General features: G+C 42.1%; 1 protein-coding gene across 2 annotated transcripts in view; it reads left to right on the top strand.

Moving 5' to 3' along the window:
• The window catches only part of METTL9 (methyltransferase 9, His-X-His N1(pi)-histidine), a 39020-nt gene that overhangs the window by 2533 nt on the left and 15285 nt on the right, over positions 1–21202 (top strand). For both annotated transcript variants that reach the window (XM_065411930.1, XM_065411929.1), the window contains exons 2-3: positions 6559–6749; positions 10098–10307. In XM_065411930.1, coding sequence (XP_065268002.1) covers positions 6559–6749; positions 10098–10307 — 401 coding nt within the window. The remainder of the gene's footprint in view (positions 1–6558; positions 6750–10097; positions 10308–21202) is intronic.

Raw genomic sequence — 21202 nt, 5'->3', positions numbered from 1 at the left:
ATTATAGTTACTGCTTTTATTATTGTTCCATTACAAACCCTTATTTTTCAGTTGTTTATAAAACATTTGCAAAAACTTGATCCAGGCTGGAACTCAGCTGACATTTCTGTTCATGTGCAAGCAGTTAAAAAAAACAACTTTCAGTTGGTTTTTTTGAGCTTTGTTAGAAACTTGCTTAATGATGTACAGTGTCTTCTACTTGTATTGAAATATCTTCTTAGTTGGATGGAGTAAGGAACTTGGACTTTTTTTTTTTTTCATATAAAATAGCCAAATTGTTGGTTTCTGATGCTTTATTGCTCCCCTACAGATCAAAGATGATTTGAGCTGCAGTGGTTCTGTATTATAAGTTGATGATATTAGGCTTTGGTTTTACCTCTGAATTTTTGGGGTCAGATGTTAGATAATTTTTCAAGATAGCAGCTCTGCTAAGACCTTTACATTAATAGATATTAAAGTTTACTGTCAGCTGCATTCATATCCTGTGAAGCTGTCCATGGGTGATCCCTTTAAGGAGCTGGTTGAAATGGAAAGTTATGGATTTTATTGCACCATACTTCGCATGGTCTCTTCTTCTACCCTTTTTCTTTAGAATAATGCTAGAAGGCTTTAAGCTTACAAGAAGGACCTACCATGTTGTATTCTATGACAGGGATCGGCAACCTTTGGCACGCGGCTCGCCAGGGTAAGCACCCTGGCGGGCCGAGCCGGTTTGTTTACCTGCCGCGTCCGCAGGTTCGGCCGATCACGGCTCCCACTGGCTGCGGTTCGCCGCTCCAGGCCAATTGGGGCTGCGGGAAGCTGCGGCCAGCACGTCCCTCGGCCCACGCCGCTTCCCGCAGCCCCCATTGGCCTGTAGTGGCGAACCGCGGACAGTGGGAGCCGCAATCGGCCGAACCTGCAGACGTAGCAGGTAAAGAAGCCGGCCCGGCCTGCCAGGATGCTTACCCTGGCGAGCCACGTGCCAAAGGTTGCCGATCCCTGTTCTATGATGTGCAGTAATATGTCTGTTGTGATATACTAGATCTCTCCATCTCCTAACTTGATGGCCCAAACTAACATTTCTATAGACAGGAGAAAGGCGAAAATAATACAAGCAGATAATTTTGCAAAAAAAAAAAAGTAGCCTAAAGCTTTCCTTCTTTACTGTTGGTTACAATTTTCCATGTTGTTACCACCAAAGTGCCCGAGTAGATCAGCCGGTGATTGTTTTAACCACTGTCCTCTAATTTGTTGAGGGCAGGTTTAGGGGGGTAGGAGTTAAAAAGCTGTTGACTGCCAGCAATTTGTCTGCAATAGAGCTCTCACTGTTTCTACCACTGGTGGAGCTACACTGGTGGTATCAACAGCAGAAAACTTGAAGAAAAAAAAGCCTAGTGTAGATAAGAAGTGGAGCTTCAAACCATGCTACCTGCAAACATATTTGAAAGAGCTATTTGAAATATGATTTTACTAGAACTGTACCTAGCTTATGAACCGTTCTGAAACTACTGTAGAATTTGCTTCTGTATGGAAAGACCCTAAAACACCTCTTTGCTCTTTGTTTTGACGGAGTCAGTACTTGAGAAGCTGGACTATTTGCCTTGTTGCAGCTGTCTGCTCCCCTCTGCTTGCTGGCACTGTTATTGTGAGCCAGCAGGATATTGAAACATAAATCCTGTATCATTATTTGTATTACAGTAGTACCTAGAAGTCTCATTGTGTTAAACACTGTGCAAATATACATTAAGAGACAGTTCCTCTCCCAGCAAGTGAATGTAACAAACAAATGGAGCGGTGGGACAGGATATGTATGTGTTTTTGCGTAGCATTGCTACCTGCACAATTTTAGGTGTTAGGACAGGTGTTTTTTGTTTTTTGTTTTTAAATAAACGTATAAGTGTCAGCTCTCCCAGCTGACCACTTGCCTAATCCTCATCAATTTGTGCTCCTATGCAGGTTTTTTGTAAGGCCCCATTTACAGTACCCATTTCAGCTTTTAAAAAAGAGCCTTGTAAGGCCCCATCTACTCTACAAATAGAATCACATGATGGAATTATGTTGCAACATGGTTGCCCTGACACAGTTCAGTTGCAGTTTGGATAATTCAAGACTTTAGCAGATTTTGGGGCATGGTTTGTGAGATCTTTGTGGCAGGAACTGTCTCTTTGTTCTGTTTGTACAGCGCCTGATACAGTGGGGTCCTGGTCCATGACTAGAGCTCTTAGGCACCACAATAACATAAATAATAAAGTCCCTTCTACACTGTAATTTGTAATCCCCCTTTAATTGTGTTGTTATATCTCCCAACATGGTTATATTTTTAGTGTAGACAGGGCCTGCGTATCAGTATCCTATAATTCCACCACAGCAGAGCTAGTAAGCAAAACATAAATATGTGCAGTGATATTAGTGTGTTTTTGCTCATAAAAATGGTATCATGTTTGTTTCTCAGTGGCTTCCATATCAAATTTGCTCAGTTTACAAATAAAAAGATGCTTTTTCTAATTGCGTTCCTGCAGATTCAGTCTGAACTCTGAATTCAACCTAGGTTCTTTCCTTCTGATGCATTAGCAACAGTAGTAAAGATTCTGCATGCCAAATTACCTTTCTACATCTCTGCAACTACACTGTCTTCAAATGAGGCCCTCAGTGACACCGGAGCAATGCCCTTTTTTTCAGTGGGGCAGCACTGATTTAAATGATTGGAACTTAGTAAACAATCTCCTTGATAATGCACAAGATGGGAAAAATATCCTCAACTTTGATGATTAAATTAAATCAACAGAAATTATTCTGCACGCACACAAAATATCTGAGTCATTGTCACTGTCCCTTTTGAAAGACATAGACCTGTACTTTGAATAAAAACTGGTAGGACTAATTACAGGCCATCTGCTGCTAGTAAGTTTGCCTTCGTTTTACCTTCATGACCCAGGTTATTGTGAGGCATCTTCTCCGTCATGCCATATTTCCATCAATCTCCCCCACTAAGGAATTTAATAAAGAAGCCAACCAACAATATAACATCAGACCGATAACAGGGAATCTCAATTGGTGTAATTTACTCCCATGTCTCTTATGCTAACATAAACATTCTGGCTTGCTTGCTTAGGCACTACTACTGTAACCAGATATGCACAGAGCCATGTTGACTTCTGCAGGGAACCACATTGGCACAAGTCTGCACTCATGTCAATTTTATTTCAGGATTGGGACCTTATGTTTGTATCACCTTACCATGGAACTTGTATTCCCCTTGCACATTACTTTTGGACTTGGGCAATTGAATCTAAAAGCTTATCTACATTGGGAGGTTTTCAGGATTTGCTATTTCTGATTAGGTATTCCTGATTAATGAAATGTGTGGATTCTCTTATTCCAGAATTAGTGCCTTATTCCAAATTAGTTTAATCCACTTTGGAAGTGAGTTAAACTAATTTGGAAAAAGACACTCTTACTCTGGCGTAAGAGCATTCACACATTTCGTTAATGAGGAATAATTAATTAACTTTTAATTCATACCCTCCCTTATTCCAGATTAATTTTCATGTGTAAAAAGGCTGCACCTTCCATGCTGAAAGGCCAAAAGAGAAGAGTGAAGTAAGAAAATCACTAGTAAGAGGGAGTGAATTACACTTTATTCCAGCTCCTGAGATTGCAAATGACATCAGTTTAGACATGTTGGTAAATTGGTAGATGTAGGCGTAAGAACGACTTACATCATTCGCAAATTTAGCTCGTAATGGATAAGAACAGCAGAACTAATTCTGGACATTCTTGGGGTTATACTGTGCTCTTTTTTGGTCCCCTGCCCAAAATAGAGTATTAAAGCAAACCCTGACCATGAAAAGGCTGAACAATTAGATTTTCTAGCTTTGTGATGGAAACTCTCTGATATGTGCCTACAAATTCTGATTGGTTGATGCCTTAGGAGGTTCTGAAAATTTCCCTCATAACAGTTTGGTGTATCAGTAGTTCTGAGGTCTTAACAAAAATCTTCATACCAGTAATTGACTTTGCTGAGGGTTTGCAGTAATTTTTAACAGGAAGATGGCTCTTTATCCCCAGAGACTTGAACTTCTTTAAAAGGGAGACCAAAGCAAAATTCCATCTGAAAACTGCTTATTCTTGGACCTATTCATAGGCACATCCCGAATGAAAAGTTTAGCAGAAGAGTGCTTTGGTCACAGGGAACAATACTTTGCCCTGGTCTACACTGGGGGGGATCGATCTAAATTACGCAACTTCAGCTACGTGAATAACGTAGCTGAAGTCGACGTACTTGGATCTACTTACTGCAGTGTTTTCACTACGGTGAGTCGACTGCTGCCGCTCCCCTGTTGACTCTGCCTGTGCCTCTTGCCGAGCTGGAGCACAGGAGTAGACGGGAGAGCGCTCGGGGATCAATTTATCGCGTTTAAACTAGATGCGATAAATCAATCCCCGCTGGATCGATTGCTGCCCGCTGATCCGGCCGGTAGTGAAGACATACCCTAGTCACCGATTCCACAGGTTTTAGAGTTCCTAGATGAAGGGCTATCACCAGGCCTTCATGTTAATATAGTAGGGTGCTGGAAGGTAAAGGTGGTCACCCTGATCAAAGTAAACAAGACCAAAAAGGATCAATGTGTAGAGCAATGTGTCCTAGTGGCTGTGTATTGTAAAGGTTCTGAGTTTGGCAAAATTGTTACAACATCCACATATTAAGAGGTGTGGGATTTAAGTGTTGTGCTGCAAGTTACAGAAGAGCAACCTCTTGAGCTTTTAGAATGCATTCCTGATTGTTGTCACCTCAGGGACAAGAGTTTCAAGCTTGGGTCTGTATCCGTAGAAGAGTAGAGTTTTATGTTTGCCAGGGGAAAATGGATTGGAGACTTCTGCTGTAGTTGCAGCCAATGTCCATTTTGTTTCTTATAAATTTCAGGATTTCTATATAACTCTCCCAATCTTGGGAAGTTTTGGTTGTGGGGTTGAGTCTCTATATCTGGCCATTCCATTAGTAGATTGTGTGAACTATAAATGTGTGCCATCTTGTGCTCTCCCAGTGGTATAACTACCCTCCCAGCCCACTGAGTCCTCTTTCTTGTAGGATGGAGTTCTTCTGTGCAGTCAGGGTTGAGTCATGAAATCGGGGCCCAAGAAAGAACTGGGACAAAGCTGTGTTTTTCAGTCTCTTCTGCCCACCTCCTTTATTTAATCTCTCCCTGATGCTGCCCTCTTCCTCTGTCACTCCCATCTCCCCATTTTCCCTGGGCTTGTGCAACTGGAATCATGATCAGGCTGAACTGTGCTCTCTTCAGACATAATGCTGATCCTAATCGGCTGGAAGGTGGTGGTGGTGGTGGTGATCAGTAAATGAGGTTCACCTTCACATCTGATTGCACTGCCTTGCAGCGCTGCCTGTTCCTGCTGGCACAAGAAGCTGGACTTAGTTCAGCATTCAAACCCAGGGTTTCCTGGGTTTGGTGGTGCACTACCTCTAAACAACTGCTGTCTTGAGGTCTTTTATTAATGGTTCTACTTTGCTCATAGACTGTGCAACTGACCTGTTTAGCAGGCCTTTATTTTTTTCAAATAGGAATGGAGGACAAAAATAATAATACAAAACGGTTAGTGATGAGCAAGGATGGAATTGCATGGTTAGGTGTAAAGAGCCAATGGATGTGTAGGTGATAAATATTCAGTGGCATGGAAGAATGAGCAGAAGTAGTGGGGAAATAAATCAGTGATTGTTAATTTAATAGTGGAAGGCAAAAATCGAGAATACAGTCAGAGGTGCCATTGGAGCCTTCCTGAAACAGACAGAGAAGCAATGTCCTGGTTGCAAATAGAAATGTCTTATGCAGTTTGTGTGGAAATGATTGTGAAATCGCACATGATGAAAGGAGCTCTCCTATCCAGATTTCATTTGTCCACCAGGCTGAAAGGATAGTGCTGCCATTTAGCTGATGCTAAGGTTTGCTTTGCATGGCAAAACTTACCTATCTATTTAGTGTTTTTAATAGTGATGTCAGGAAGAAGTTGTATAGCATAGCAATAGTCATTTAGCAAGATTTGTGGACCAACGTGTTGGTACCTGAATAGCAGGAAACGTTGTCTGTCAGTTTTTCAAGGAGTGTTCAAAGGTAATATACAGAGTCAGTGGAGAGAGGAAGGGTGTTGACTTGCAATATAGATTAGATACTTTATTTTCTTTCCAGGGAAGCTATTGCAGGTGTATTCCTGAATTCCGTTTGGTAGGAGGCCCCATGAAGAGCTGAGTGATTGAGTTAGAAAATGGAAGTTAACTAGTGGAGTCTAATCATTCAGCTGTTTTTATAGAAGATACTTTGTGAAACAACTGTCCACAGTACTATGTAAAACACAGTTTTTAAAACATTATTTCTTCAAGATTCGTGTGCCTGCATTTGATTACAATCCAAACCTAAATTCACCTTGAATTTATTAGTCTATAGAGTTCCTAAATTTATTTGTAGAACAGCTTGATATATTGGTCTTATATGATTTTCATTATTTTTTGAACTACTGTTTTTTATTGCTTAAGTTTTAAAATGTTGTTCCTTTCTTTCTCTGTAGTGGTACATGTGCAACACAGAGCAGTTGTGTGAATCCCTTCAGCCTATCTTTGTCCAGAGTTACCTTGACCAGGGAACACAGATCTTCTTAAACAACAGCATTGAGAAATCAGGCTGGCTCTTTATCCAGCTCTATCACTCTTTCGTGTCCTCAGTTTTTAGCCTGTTTATGTCTAGGACATCTATCAATGGGTAAGTGAAAAGGTGGTACTAGTTCAGTTTTTTGTAAACCGAGATAGGATAAGAAAACTCTGGATTTGGATTTCCAGGTGCTCCGTCCTGCCACTTGATGCCCCACCATGCAGAGAGTAATCAGGTCTTTTCCAAGATACACTTAGCTTCGTTTTCTTCATTCTGTCAAATGCATCTAAACTACCTTTATGTAAATCATTTGATCTATATATTCAGTGATATTTTTCCAATTTCAGTTAAGCTGTGATAAAAGAAAAATGTAAATATCTAGCAGGTCAGAAAAGCTCTGCTGTACCTTTTTAAATTATAAAGAATCCTACCTCCTATTTAAAAAAAAAAAAAAAATTGGCAAAAGAAGTTCACGGGACTCTAAATTAGAACATAAAAGCTACTTTTTCTCCCTGTTCCCTCCCAAATTTACCATGGAGTGGGGGTGCCCTCCTTGTGCTTCAACAGTTATTTCCCCCCACACACACACTATTTTTTTCACCCTTTGCTTTACTTGCCTTCCCATCTCTAGAGAGCACATTGGTGGTGACTGTCCTAGTTGAAGATGGTTGTATGAGCACTGCCCATCAGGATAGCTCCTGCATTTATTGGAGGGATTGCTGCAGAGCATTTGAAAATTCTTCTCCCACTTTCCTTTCAAGGTTGCGTGCATTGCCTCCCTAGTTCTACTAGGGTGACCAGATGTCCCGATTTTGTAGGGACAGTCCCGATTTTTGGGTCTTTTTCTTATATAGGCTCCTATTACCCCCAACCCACTGTCCCGATTTTTCACACTTGCTGTCTGGTCACCCTAAGTTCTACTGGGAATGGAGCAAGAGACAAGATACAGAAATCTAGCCTAGATTTCCTGCATAATACAATGTGGAACAGTTACCACAGGGCCATGGGCTTAGACTCAACCCCCCCTCTGGAAATAGTCTTTATGGGTGTCCGCTAGGGCTCAATGGGAAAACATTTTTTGTTCTGTGAGAATTTTTGAGATTTAAAATAATTTTCCTCTCCTGAATTGGGACAAAAGTCAAAATCTCAAACTTTTGTGAATTGATAGTGTAAAAAAACAACACCCAAAAGCCTTCAGATCTAGTCAATTGAAACATTTTTGTTTAAATTCATTTTGATTTCCACTTTATTATTTAACATTTTTTATTAACTAACTTTATTATGAAACAAATTCGAACAGAAAAAGGGATGTTTTGATAATTTAATTTTATACACCACATAGGATGCTTGGAGGCCTAAAGCTATGTTAAAGCTTTTGTGGTACGCTTAGGCTTGTAAAATTGGTCCGCACAATATTCAATGCTGTCTTCTAACCCTTAAAACAGTGATTTTCAAACTTTTGTACCGGTGACCCCTTTCACATAGCGAGCCTCTGAGTGCGACCCCCCTTTATAAATTAAAAATACTTTTTTATATATTTAACACCATTATAAATTCTGTAGGCAAAGCAGGGTTTGGGGCGGAGGCTGGCAGCTCGCAACCCCCCATATAATAACCTCGTGACCCCCTCAGGGGTCCCAACCCCCAGTTTGAGAACCTGCTTTAAAATATAAAATCTATTTTTGTATCATTTTGTTTCTGGGCAGTCAGGGAACCCATCCCAAACAAGATATCAAGCTTGACTGGTGGGTATCTTGGCGGGAGGGTGGGGGTGGGAAAGAGAGTGAGTGAGGAGAAGGCTGTTCATTTGGTATCCTCATTTCTGCAGACCATGCAAAAATTCCCTTACTATTACAATCTCTTCCCCACCCAACTCCACCACAATCAGGCATATGACCAACTTCACCTCAGGTCTGATGCTTTGTGGAGAATGCATCTTATTATAGCTACATGCTTGACTTTTTTTTTTTTTTTTAATTTTAAACTTCCCTTGCACGGCTACACAGTATGATCTGAGAATAGTATCTGGCTACTATGGCTAGCAAAATTATCTTTCACCTTATTTCACAACCAGATGTTCATGTGAGCCTTCCTGTGGAGTGCTTAGTTCCTTGTAGCTTTATATATAGGTCTCTTTGGTCTCCCCTTTTTCCTTCCTCTCCCATCTTTCTTTTTCTCAAACGCTTTCTAGTGCTTTGAACGACACCTCACAGTGCCTTTAGGAACAATAGCCATGAGCCAATTATACAGTGTAGACTGATATAAATGTACTGCAAGGGGGCTCTGCTTAAATGGGCTATACTCTATATTTAAAATCCCCCCCTTAGCCTCTGTGCTAGAAATTTAACTGATGGTTTTTTCTATATCACTTAATTCAGTGTGCATCCATTACTAATAAATTCTGCCTTTCCTGGGTGACTTCTTTCTCACCCCTCATCCTGTTTCATCATTTTTGCTGCTTATTCTCTTCAATTTCCCTGTCCTTGCTCTTGATCATAAATCTCTTTGCTGCTATGGCCTATTTGTACTAGTCATTGTCTTTCCTAAGTTTGACTTCATACCTCAAGGTAGACTGAAATAATATTCTTTATTCCCCTTGCATCTGTTACTGACCAATTCTTTCTTCCCCTACCTGCTGTCCTAACTCTTTCATCCTCTGAACTTCTGTCACAACAGCTGTAATCTTACAATATATACTCTTCAAACAATCACAGGTGAAGATGTCATTGACCTGATCTGTAGAGCATCCAATTGTCACCTGTAGCCAATTCCTTAATGAATTGCTCATTTTCTCTTCCACATCCTTTTCTGTCACATATAGGAACTTCATATAGCAGTCACGACCACTGAAGTTGAGTCACTACATCATACAGTTCTAAAAAATAATCCTTTTTCTCTCCCACCATTCCAAACATGTTACCCTGTCTGCTCTTCACATTTCTTCACTGGCTTCCTTTCCATTTCCACATCAAATTCCTCATGCTTTGTGTCTACTTACATCTCTGTTTTCACCTCCTATTTCCTCTTACCTCGTCCTTTAGGGCCAAATCCCACTTGCTGTGCTCACATGAGGTCAGTTGCCTGTTGAAGCCAGAGAGTCATCTCATGCAAGTATAAAGAGTAGGATTTGGGCTTTATCTCTTCTTCCCACTCTTGGCTTTGTCCCTTTTTTGAATGACCCCTTTCTCTTAGACCTGCATCCCTCTTTCCAGGAACCAAATGACTTCCCTCTGCCCATCAGATTTCTTCGTAAAGCCCACACCAATGCTATCTGCATGCATTTGTTATTTGATCTTTCAACCTGCATATTGCATTTGTCTAAATTAGATTGTAAATTCCTCTGAGCAGGGACCTTATCTGTTACTTGTTTAAAATAATTTACAGAGTGCAATAGGAGCATTTAAAGTCTTCCCTGTTTAAATTTGCACAAAATCAGACACTGCCATCTTTACATTTCAGGTTGCTGGGAAGAGGCTCAATGTTTGTATTTTCATCAGAACAATTTCAGAGACTACTCAAAATAAACCCAGAGTGGAAATCCCACAGACTTCTTGATTTAGGGGCTGGAGATGGAGAGGTCACTAAAGTCATGAGTCCTCACTTTGAAGAAATCTATGCCACTGAGTTGTCTGAAACTATGATATGGCAGCTTCAGAAAAAGAAATACAGGTATTGTACTACATAGGTTGACTTGATGTAATACTTGATGTGAAGGACGTAGCAACTGCCTGTAATATTTTATGAATATTATGTGTTCCATTTATTCTATTATTGTGTTGCTTGCTATATGATTTCAGGGGATGATAGTTGAGGCATGAGCTGACCTGCACATAGACAGGAAGGCAGACAAACACCATTTATCAATACAGTGCAGAGAACAATGGCTTTGAAGTCTATCCTGCCCCCCATGATGGGGTGCATAAGAGATACAGGGTGACAAAAAGAAACAGGTTCAGGAGAGAGAGACTGGCAAAGAGCTTTGGAACTGATAAATGGACAGCTCTGGGACATGAGAGAGACAGGGATTTAAGGGAAACAGACTGAACCCCAATTCTGAGAAGTGGAAGTGTCTGGATAAGTGAGGCACATCTACGCTTTAGGTGAGACAGTTACGCATGTAGACTTTTTGTTGTTTTAAAGACTGTTGTGCTGTGTTTGCTTTTGTTGTTCTTTGTTTGTAGTGTTGAGATTAAACACTATTTTGTTTTGAAAATATTGATTTGTGGCATTGTATTCAAGCACTGATCACAGCTCTAGAAAGGAAGTCTTGCAGGTATCTAAATCCAGTCAGGCCTACTGTAATCAGTTAGTGCACAAGGGACTGTATGCCAGGACCCCGTCTAAAGAATGGGGGAAGTGAGAGGTTCCACCCCAGAACAGGTGAATGCAAGAGGCCTAACACCTGAGGGGTTGCACTCTCCGAGACTGAGAGGAGTCAAAGATGTAGATAGTCTTGAACTGTGACACTTGAGCTTTGCTATTTCTCCAAATTGTATCAAATTTAATACTAGGATATCACATTTCTGTAAATATTTTTATGTAGTAATTCCAAAGAAGGTCCAAACTCAGATGTTTGTGTAGTAGGGTATATAAAGCTGTCTAGTGGCTGGCTGGGAGAATGTTAACTCTGTCTTGCCTAGAGGAGTGGAAAGACCATAGCTATAGGCATGTCTACACTCGGGTTTTAGTTTGTACTAACTCGAGTTAGTATGGATTAAAAAAGCTTGCATACACATGATGCAAATGCTTAAAGCGCACTAACTCCCTATGTGGTGTGAATTCTGCAGTCCTCTTTCAAAGTGTACAAAGTTTGTTGTGAATTGAGTTAGTGTGGACTGTTTGTGTGGACGCCATGCTGCTGAGGACTACTTTGGCAGTCCTCCAACTGCTATCCCACTGCTTTGTGGGCATCTGTGACCAGCCAGCCTGTTTACCTGTGTACCCTTCACTGCTCTGAGGTCAAATTGACCAGATGTCCCCTTCCCTATTTAAAAAACTTGACCAGGGCCAGAATTTGCTCATTTGCTGCTGGATTCAAATATACCAGTATTAATGCGATATTACCCAGAAGCTATACAACATTCCTCAAGCAGCTGCATGTAGCCATGGTGTAGTCCTTGATCTCCTCGCCATTTGAGGAGAATCAACAGTGCAAGTAGCTCTTGTGACAAGCCACAGCAATAAGAAACTCTTCAAGGAGATCTCCAAACAGATGGCCAAAAAGGGTCACAACTGGAACGCCTTTCAGTGCTATATAAAAACCAAACAGCTAAAGCAAATGTTACAAAGACAGAACAGACAATCCAGTGCTGTCTCTTCAATTTACCTATTTTTTTGAGGAACAGGACAAGATTTTTAGTTGTTATGCCACTACAGAGCCCAACGCCTGCCCCCGGTATAGCAGCCTCTAAGTGACCACAGTGCTCTGTCAGCCTCTGGCAAACCTGCAAGTGATGCAGGAAAGACTTCTATGTAGTGGAGTACTAAATCTCCTCAGAAAAAACACAGCTCTAAGAGATCTGCTGTACTGGAGATCCCAAGCCAAGAGCACTAAATTGAAGTCCTCGAGTTCATCTAAATCACCAGGTACCCATTGATCAGTACCAAAGAAGCATGACCGAGGTCCTATGGGCTCTGCACCAACGAAGTCAGTACTGCCTGCAGCATCTTTAATACCTCGACTGACAGACCAGAAAATGTCAGCACCATATGCGCTGCCCTCAGTGCTGCAGGCCTCTACATTATCAGTTCACCAGGTTCCTGTGCAACCTCACCTGATGCTGCAGGAGTTCAGATTTTCCAGGGATTTGTTAATCTCCAGTGAATCTAAATGTCCTTTTATTGAACTCAGTCAGGCAAGGTACCAGAGATAGCAGAAGTCTATCACCCATACTGCCTAATACCCTTTTAACCATGCGTACGGAGAGACAAACCATCACTCCTCCTTCATCTGCTCCTCTTTTAGACTTTGTAGATGAGAACTCTCAAATATCTGTTCGGGGCTCTTATGATATCTGCCTAGACTAGACTCTCCTGAGCTTGCTCCATCAAGGGATACTTCAAGGCTCATGAGGCCCCAACTTCCTCAGCATCCTCCTTGGTATGATGAATCCTGGATGCCTTCCCTGTTCCCATATTGCCTCTCAAATGAGCACATTGGGATCCTAGGGCTGCATACTATAATAAAGAACAAAATTGTCAGACACATAGATGAACATAATTTGTTGGGGAGGAGTCAACATGTGCAGCATCTCATAGCTCAGTGGTTTGAGCATTGGCCTGCTAAAACCAGGGGGCCATTTAGGGATCTGGGGCAAAAATCTGTCTGGGGATTGGTCCTGCTTTGAGCAGGAGGTTGGACTAGATGACCTCCTGAGGTCCCTTCCAACCCTGATATTCTATGAACATGGTTTTTGTAAAATGCCTCACCAATCTACTAGATTTCTTTGAGGGGGTCAACAAGCATGTGGACAAGGGGGATATAGTGTACTTAGATTTTCAGAGAGCCTTTGACAAGATCCCTCACCAAAGGTTCTTAAGCAAAGTAAGCTGCCACGGGATAAGAGGGAAGGTGCTCTCATGGATTGGTAACTGGTTAAAAGATAGCAAACAAAGGGTAGGAGTAAATGGTCAGTTTTCAGAATGGCGAGAGGTAAATAATGGTGTCCCCCAGGGGTTTGTACTGGGACCAGTCCTATTCAACATATTCATAAACGATCTGGAAAAAGGGGGTAAACAGTGATGTGGCAAAATTTGCAGATGATACAAAACTACTCAAGATAGTTAAATCCCAAGCAGACTGTGAAGAGCTACAAAAGGATCTCATAAATTTGGGTGACTGGCAACAAAATGGCAGATGAAATTCAATGTTGATAAATGCTAAGTAATGCACATTGGAAAACATGATCCCAACTATACATATAAAACAGTGGGGTCTAAATTAGCTGTTATCACTCAAGAAAGAGATCTTGGAGTCATTGTGGATAGTTCTCTGAAAACATCCACTCAATGTGCAGCAGCAGTCAAAAAAGCAAACAATGTTGGGAATCATTGAGAAAGGGATAGATAATAAGACAGGAAAATATCATATTGTCTCTATATAAATCCATGGTACATACACATCTTGAATACTGAGTGCAGATGTGGTCACCCCATTTGAAAAAAAAAATATTGGAATTGGAAAAAGTTCAGAAAAGGGCAACAAAAATGATTGGGGTATGGAATGGCTTCTGTATGAGGAGCGATTAATAAAACTGACTTTTCAGCTTGGAAAAGAGATGACTAAAGGGGATATGATAGAGGTCTATAAAATCATGACTGGTTGTGGAGATAGTAAGCAAGGAAGTGTTGTTTACTCCTTCTCATAACACAAGAAAACATTCTACAATACATTAGAAGCAAGAGGAAGACCAAGGACAGGGTAGGCTCATTACTCAATGGGGGAGGGGGAAAGAAACAATAACAGAAAATGTGGAAATGGCAGAGGTGCATAATGACTTCTTTGTTTCAGTTTTCACCAAGAAGGTTGGTGGTGATTGGATGTTTAACATAGTGAATGCCAGTGAAAATGAGGTAGGAGCAGAGGCTAAAATAGGGAAAGAACAAGTTAAAAATTACTTAGACAAGTTAGATGTCTTCCAGTCACCAGGGCCTGATGAAATGCATCCTAGAATACTCAAGGAGCTGGCTGAGGAGATATCTGAGCCATTAGCAATTATCTTTGAAAAGTCATGGAAGACTGGAGAGATTCCAGAGGACTGGAAAAGGGCAAATATATTGCTAATCTATAAAAAGGGAAATAAGGACAACCTGGGGAATTACAGACCAGTCAACTTAATTTCTGTACCTGGAAGGATAGTGAAGCAAATAATTAAGCAATCAATTTGCAAACATCTAGAAGATAGTAAGGTGATAACTAACAGTCAGCATGGATTTGTCAAGAACAAATCGTGTCAAACAATCCTGATAGCTTTCTTTGACAGGGTAACAAGCCTTGTGGATGTGGGGGAAGCAGTAGACGTGGTATATCTAGACTTTAGTAAAGTTTTGATACTGTCTCACATGACCTTCTCATAAACAGACTAGGGAAATGCAACCTAGATGGAGCTACTATAAGGTGGGTGCATAACTGGTTGGAAAACCATTCCCAGAGAGTAGTTATCAGTGGTTCACAGTCATGCTGGAAGGGCATAATGAGTGGGGTCCCGCAGGGATCGGTTCTGGGTCCAGTTCTGTTCAATATCTTCATTAATGATTTAGATAATGGCATAGAGAGTATACTTACGAAGTCTGCAGACGATACCAAGCTGAGAGGGGTTGCAAGTGCTTTGGAGGATAGGATTAAAATTCAAAATGATTTGGACAAACTGGAGAAATGGTCTGAAGTAAATAGGATGAAATTCAATAAGGACAAATGCAAAGTATTCCACTTAGGAAGGAACAATCAGTTGCATACATACCAAATGGGAAATGACTCTCTAGGAAGGAGTACTGCAGAAAGGGATCTGGGGGTCATAGTAGATCACAAGCTAAATATGAGTCAACAGTGTAATGCTGTTGCAAAAAAACATCTGGGATGTGTTAGCAGGAGTATTGTAAGCAAGACACGAGAAGTAATTCTTCCGCTCTACTCCACCCTGATTAGGCCTCAACTGGAGTATTGTGTCCAGTTCTGGGCTCCACATTTCAGGAAAGATGTGGACAAATTGGAGAAAGTCCAAAGAAGAGCAGCAAAAATGATTAAAGGTCTAGAAAACATGACCTATGAGGGAAGATTGAAAAAATTGGGTTTGTTTAGTCTGGAGAAGAGAAGACTGAGAGGAGACATAACAGTTTTTAAGTACATAATAGGTTGTTACAAGGAGGAGGGAGAAAAATTGTTCTTCTTAACCTCTGAGGATAGGGCAAGAAGCAATGGTCTTAAATTGCAGCAAGGGCGGTTTAAGTTGGACATTAGGAAAAACTTCATAACTGTCAGAGTGGTTAAGCCCTGGGATAAATTGCCTAGGGAGATTGTGGAATCTCCATCGTTGGGGATTTTTAAGAGCAGGTTGGACAAACCTGTCAGGGATGGTCTAGATAATACTTACTCCTGCCTTGAGTGCAGGGGACTGGACTAGATGACCTCTTGAGGTCCCTTCCAGTTCTATGATTCTAGGATTCTATGAAAAGGAAGTATTTTTTTTTCACACAATTCAGTCAGTCTGTGGAATTTCTTGCCAGAGGATGTTGTGAAGGTCAAGACTATAACAGGGTTCAAAAAAGAACTAATTAAGTTAATGGAGGATAGGTTCGTCAATGGCTATTAGCCAGGATGGGCAGATATGGTGTCCCTAGCTTCTGTTCATTCCCTCTGGGGCACCTGGCATTGGCCACTGTCGGAAGACAGGATACTGGGCTGGATGGACCTTTGGTCTAACCCAGTATGGCTGTTCTTATGTTCTTATACTGCCAGCAATTCTCCGAGATACCCAGTGCTCATGGGAATGCCAAGGTCAGTACTCCGCAATTCCCTCTTTCCCCATTTCAAGAGGAGAAGTTTGAAGAGCAAGAGAGGAGGGCTGGTGAGGTTGCTACTGCTTAGACAAATGTTTCTTTACCCTCCCTGGATGAAGCTGTTATGCCCCCTCCATCTACTGTGGATGACTTCAAACAGTCTCAAGACTTGATGAAGAAAGTGGCAGACACTCTTCAAATATTGCTGGAAGAAGTCAGAGACACAGCATAAGTTGTTGGACATTCTTTCTACACCATCTTTGGCCATGCGTTTCTCCACAGAAACGAGGCATTGTTCGAATCTGCCAAGACAATTTGGCAGACTTCTGCTGCTGCTCTGCCCCATCTCCCCCCCCCCCCCCCCCGACCAGAGGGCAGACAAAAGTAGTATGTTCAGACGAGGGGTTCTGAATTATTTTCCTACCCTACCCCTAACTCCTTGGTTGTGGAGGCAGCACTATTCAAAGGCTACCCCTTATGATAAGGATCACAAGTGCTTAGATCATAAGAGCTATTCCTCTGTCATCCTGCAGTGTAGAATTGGTAATTATCAGGTGATCTTGGAAAAATACAACTATCTTAATTATATGAAATTTATTTCCTTTATTGAACACCTTTCACAAGAGCTATTTCAGGCCATTATTGTGGAATGACAGCTCTTAACCATAACAGCTTTATGGGTCTCACTCTGTCAACACTGACACTGCTGCACCTCTACAGCTGTAGTTATGCGTTGAGTCTCATGACTGCAGTCATCAGGATTTCTGCATGAAGTCCAAAACACTGTAGAGGATCTCCCCTTTGATGGTCTTCAATTATTTAATGAATCCACAGGTGAGTCTGTGCATTTTCTGAAGGATTCCAGGGTGACCCTTCGTTCACTGGGCATATTACATCCTGCAAACAGGAGGAGATTTAGTCTCAGACAGTTGAGATCCCACGCAGCTCAGTTTTCCTTAAGGCCTAGGAGCTGCCTAAAAAGAAACCCAGAAGGCAGAGGGGAAAATTGTCAACAGCTGAACTTGAATCGATGCAACAGCCACCATCTACATAATGCTTGTTTGATGTCTCAGTCAAGGGCCTCAAACACCTCCGTGATCTGGATTTGATGCTGAACTATCTTGCTCTTTCCGTCCTTCGCCCTTTTGGGGATCATCACTCTCTTTTTTGCACCTCATGGGAGCAGATTACCTCCAACAGATGAGTTTTGGAGGTTATAACATTGGGCTACTCCATCCACTTCCACTCCATACCCCCTTGAACCCCTCTTCTCCATCCCTTTTTCAGGGACCCATCTCACAAACCTCTCCTGAGACAAGAGGTTCTCTCCCTCCTGCATAGGGGCCATGGAACCAGTTCCCACTTAGTACAGAGGAAGGGGATTCTATTCAAAGTACTTTCTGATTCCCAAAAAGAAGGGAGGGCATTTCTAGATCTCACTATACCAAATACCTTTGTCAAGATACAGAGGTTAAAGATGGTAACACTCGCAGATATCACTCCATCCCTGAATCTGGGGGACTATTTTGCAACCCTTTACCTTCAGGACACATGCTTTCATGTCACAATACATCTCTCAGAAGAGATTCCTACCACTAGTGTCAGGACCACTATCAGTACTGAGTCTTGTCTCTCAGACTCTCTACTACTCCCAGAGTACTTACAAAAATTATGGTAGTAGTCGCCACACAGGTTTACCAATGGGAAGTAATTATCTCAACAAACATCTCAAGGGGCATTCCTACATCAAAGTTCGAACCACTGTAAAGAAAGCTATGTCTCTCTTCTACATGCTCATCCTTCAACTCAGCACTGCAAAGTCTTCCCTCTTACCTCTAAAGTGGATAGAGTTCATAGGGACCACTCTAAATGCCATGACTTCCAGAGCCTAACACAAAGAGGACAGGTTTCTCACTCTTACACACTAAATAGCCTGAGTCCAAATTAGCCCACAGGTCACTGGCAGATTGTGCCTGCAGCTCCTCTGGCACATGGCAGCATGTACCTTTGTCACATTGCACACAGACTTATATCTATGCTGCTTCCAAGTCTGGCTCAGGACAACTTATATTCCCAACAGAGACAGTCTAAACAAGTTGTTCTCTGTTCCCAGCTGTGTGCTAGTCTCTCTCAACTAGTTTGAAAAATCTGGACTGCATGTGCTCAGGGGTTCCCTTCAGTCATCCTCCCATTGTCACAATGGTTTTGGACGCATCCCTCCTGGGATGGGGAGCTCTTCTATGGGACCACACGATCCAGGGCAGATGGTCTGCCCAGGAGTCTACCCTATATATCAACATTCTGAAGCTCAGAACAATATGATATACTTGCTAGCACCACTTCTCTATGATAGGTCAATCGCTCCATATAATGACAGACAACAAGTCCAGTATGCACTATATAAATTAACAAAGGGGCGCTAGATTTTCCCCTTCCTCCCCCTCTGCTCAAAGGCAATCAAGTTATGGAACTAATTAATAGCTCAACATATCTCGACAGTTTTTGCCTGGACTCCAAAACACAATTGCCAACTACCTCAGCCAGACACTTCACCCAAGATCATGAGTGGGAACTCAATAGATCCATACTCTGACAGATTTTTGTTACTAGGGGTCTTCCGAACATAAACCTTTCAGCCACTGCTGCCAACAGCAAATGTGCAAAGTTCTGCAAAGGGGAGGTCTTGGTTGCCATTCCCTGGGGGATGCCTTTCTCCTCTCTTAGTCAGAGTCTCCTTATATGCCTTCTCTCCAACACTGATCCTCAGAGTTCTAAACAGAACAAAGCCACAGTAATTTTGATTGCACCAACCTGGTCAAAACTGGTATGGTTTCCTTACCTCATTCACTTCTCATCCCAGCCAGCCATCAATCTCCTGCTAACATTCAGCGTTCTCCCTCAGGATTTGGGAAATGTTCATTATCCCAACCTGGATGTTCTCCAGTTCAAGGCTTGGTACCTAGATAGGTCTTGGGATTAGAACTCCCTTGCTTCAGAGAGATTCAAGAAGTCTTCAAGATTCAAGAAAGGAATCTACCAGGAAAATTTACCTTCGGAAATGGAAGAGATTTTACCACTGTTACACCTATCTTTGCCTATCTCTTGTTGACTCACCCCTCTTGGAGGTCCTGGAATTCCTGTTCACTCTGAAGAAAGGAGGTCTTTTGTTAAAGCTCCAATAAAGTCCACCTAGTGGTCAACACAACTTTTCATTTTCCTGTGGAAGGTTTTTTGGTATTTGCTCATTCTGCAACTTCCAGATTCATCAAAGAGTTATCGAAACTCTTCCTAAATGTCAGAGAGCTCACCCCGACCTGAGATTTGAACTTAATTCTTAATTCTCTGATGAAAGCTCCCTTTGAGCCACTAGCTACTTGTACATTTCTAAACCTTTCCATGAAAACAGCCTTTCTAGTGGCAATTACCTCCACTCAAAGAGTTGGTGAATTAGGGGCTTTGATAGCTGATCTGCCTTATGTGGTCTTCAAGGATAACACATCCCTCCAACCACCCATGGTCTCCAATTTACATATCAGACTGTTCATCCACAGTTTTCCATCCTAAATCCCATCAGACTAGGGAAGATGCTGCCCTTCATACTTTAGACATTAGAGGGTGCTAGTTTACTATTTGGAGAGGACCGAGCCTTTTAGAATTTTTCCAAGACTATTCTCTATCACAGATAGAGCTAAAGGGACACCAGTGTCCACCTAGAGACTTTCTAAATTGGGTTTCTGGCTGCATCCTCTTCTGCTGTGCAGCTGCTAAGGTGCCATGCCCACCTAGGGTAGTAGCCACTCTGCCACATCTCAGTGTATGTCTTTTTGCCTTGCTGAAAGATGTTCCTATTATGGAAATCTGCAAAGTGGCTACATGGACATCAGTTCACACCTTCTTAAAACTTTATGCCTTCATGCACACCTCTAGAGTAGATGCAGTGTTTGGTTCTTCAGTTCTACAAATAGTTCTAGGTAGGGTTTCAACGCTCCCACTTCTTTCAGAGGATAGTGCTAGTCACCTGAAATGGAGCACCCATAGGGACATGTGGAGAGGTTACTTACCTTTTATGGTAACTGGAGTTCTTTGAGATGAGCAGCCATAGGGACACACCACTACCTGGTCTCCTTCCCCTCTGCTTTGGAGTCTCGTGTTCATGGGACTATTGTGATAGAGAAGAAACTGAGAGCAGTTTGTCTCTTGCCGACCTATATATCCTCAGTATGGGCATGAGGATGGCTAGGGCACGTGTGGACCAAACAAGCTGCCAAAAAAACCCTGATCAAAGGCACATGAGTACCTCAAGTGGAGCATCCATAGGGGGACACATCTCGAAGAACTCATTTACTGTACCAGGTAAGTAACTTCTTCTTCCTCAGTGTCATTATCATCCTCGTCCTTCTCCACCTGCTGGTGCTACTGCAGGTGCCACCGTTGGCTTCCAAAACTGAAGCCACCTGGCTCTGAGAGTTTAGATGGAGTCTCTGTGTGTTTGCAAATTGCAGCTACGAGCACAGCAATTCACAGCATTCTTGCATCCCTGCTGGCTGACAGCGATTCAAAAATGGTGCTAGCCCACTCAGAAAGAGGGGAAGTATGGAATGGAAGAAGCAAAAGCATGGGATTTTTTGGAGTTTGACCCCCAAGTCCCAGAATTCCCCTGGCTTCTGCTATGCATCTCACAATGCTCAGCAAGAAAAATCCCAGAATGCACACAGCTCAGCATCTAAGCAAAGGATTTTGGGATACCCACCCAGTATACTGCATGCTTAGTGCACATCCAGCTCCTGCTGTGTACACATGATGCAAATTAAAAGAGGGCACAGCAACCCCATCTGCATGCTCTTAGTGTGGCTTACGTATTGCACACCAATCCGTGTGTATGCCCTCAGTGCGAACTAAGTCCCCCGTGTAGACAAGCCCTATGTGCTCTCAGTAAAAAGGGAGTGTCTGATAAAGATAAGGTCAGCCTCAGCTGTAGGGAATTCTCTCCTTCTCCTAGTTGCTATAGGCAGGCTGTGTACTGAGAACTCTGCACTCAGCCTGCAGTTGTTTAACTGTAACACTTTCCA

Source organism: Emys orbicularis, chromosome 10, assembly GCF_028017835.1.
Source record: "Emys orbicularis isolate rEmyOrb1 chromosome 10, rEmyOrb1.hap1, whole genome shotgun sequence".
In the NCBI taxonomy this organism is placed as follows: domain Eukaryota; kingdom Metazoa; phylum Chordata; order Testudines; family Emydidae; genus Emys; species Emys orbicularis.
This window is presented reverse-complemented; position numbering and strand designations above follow the sequence as displayed.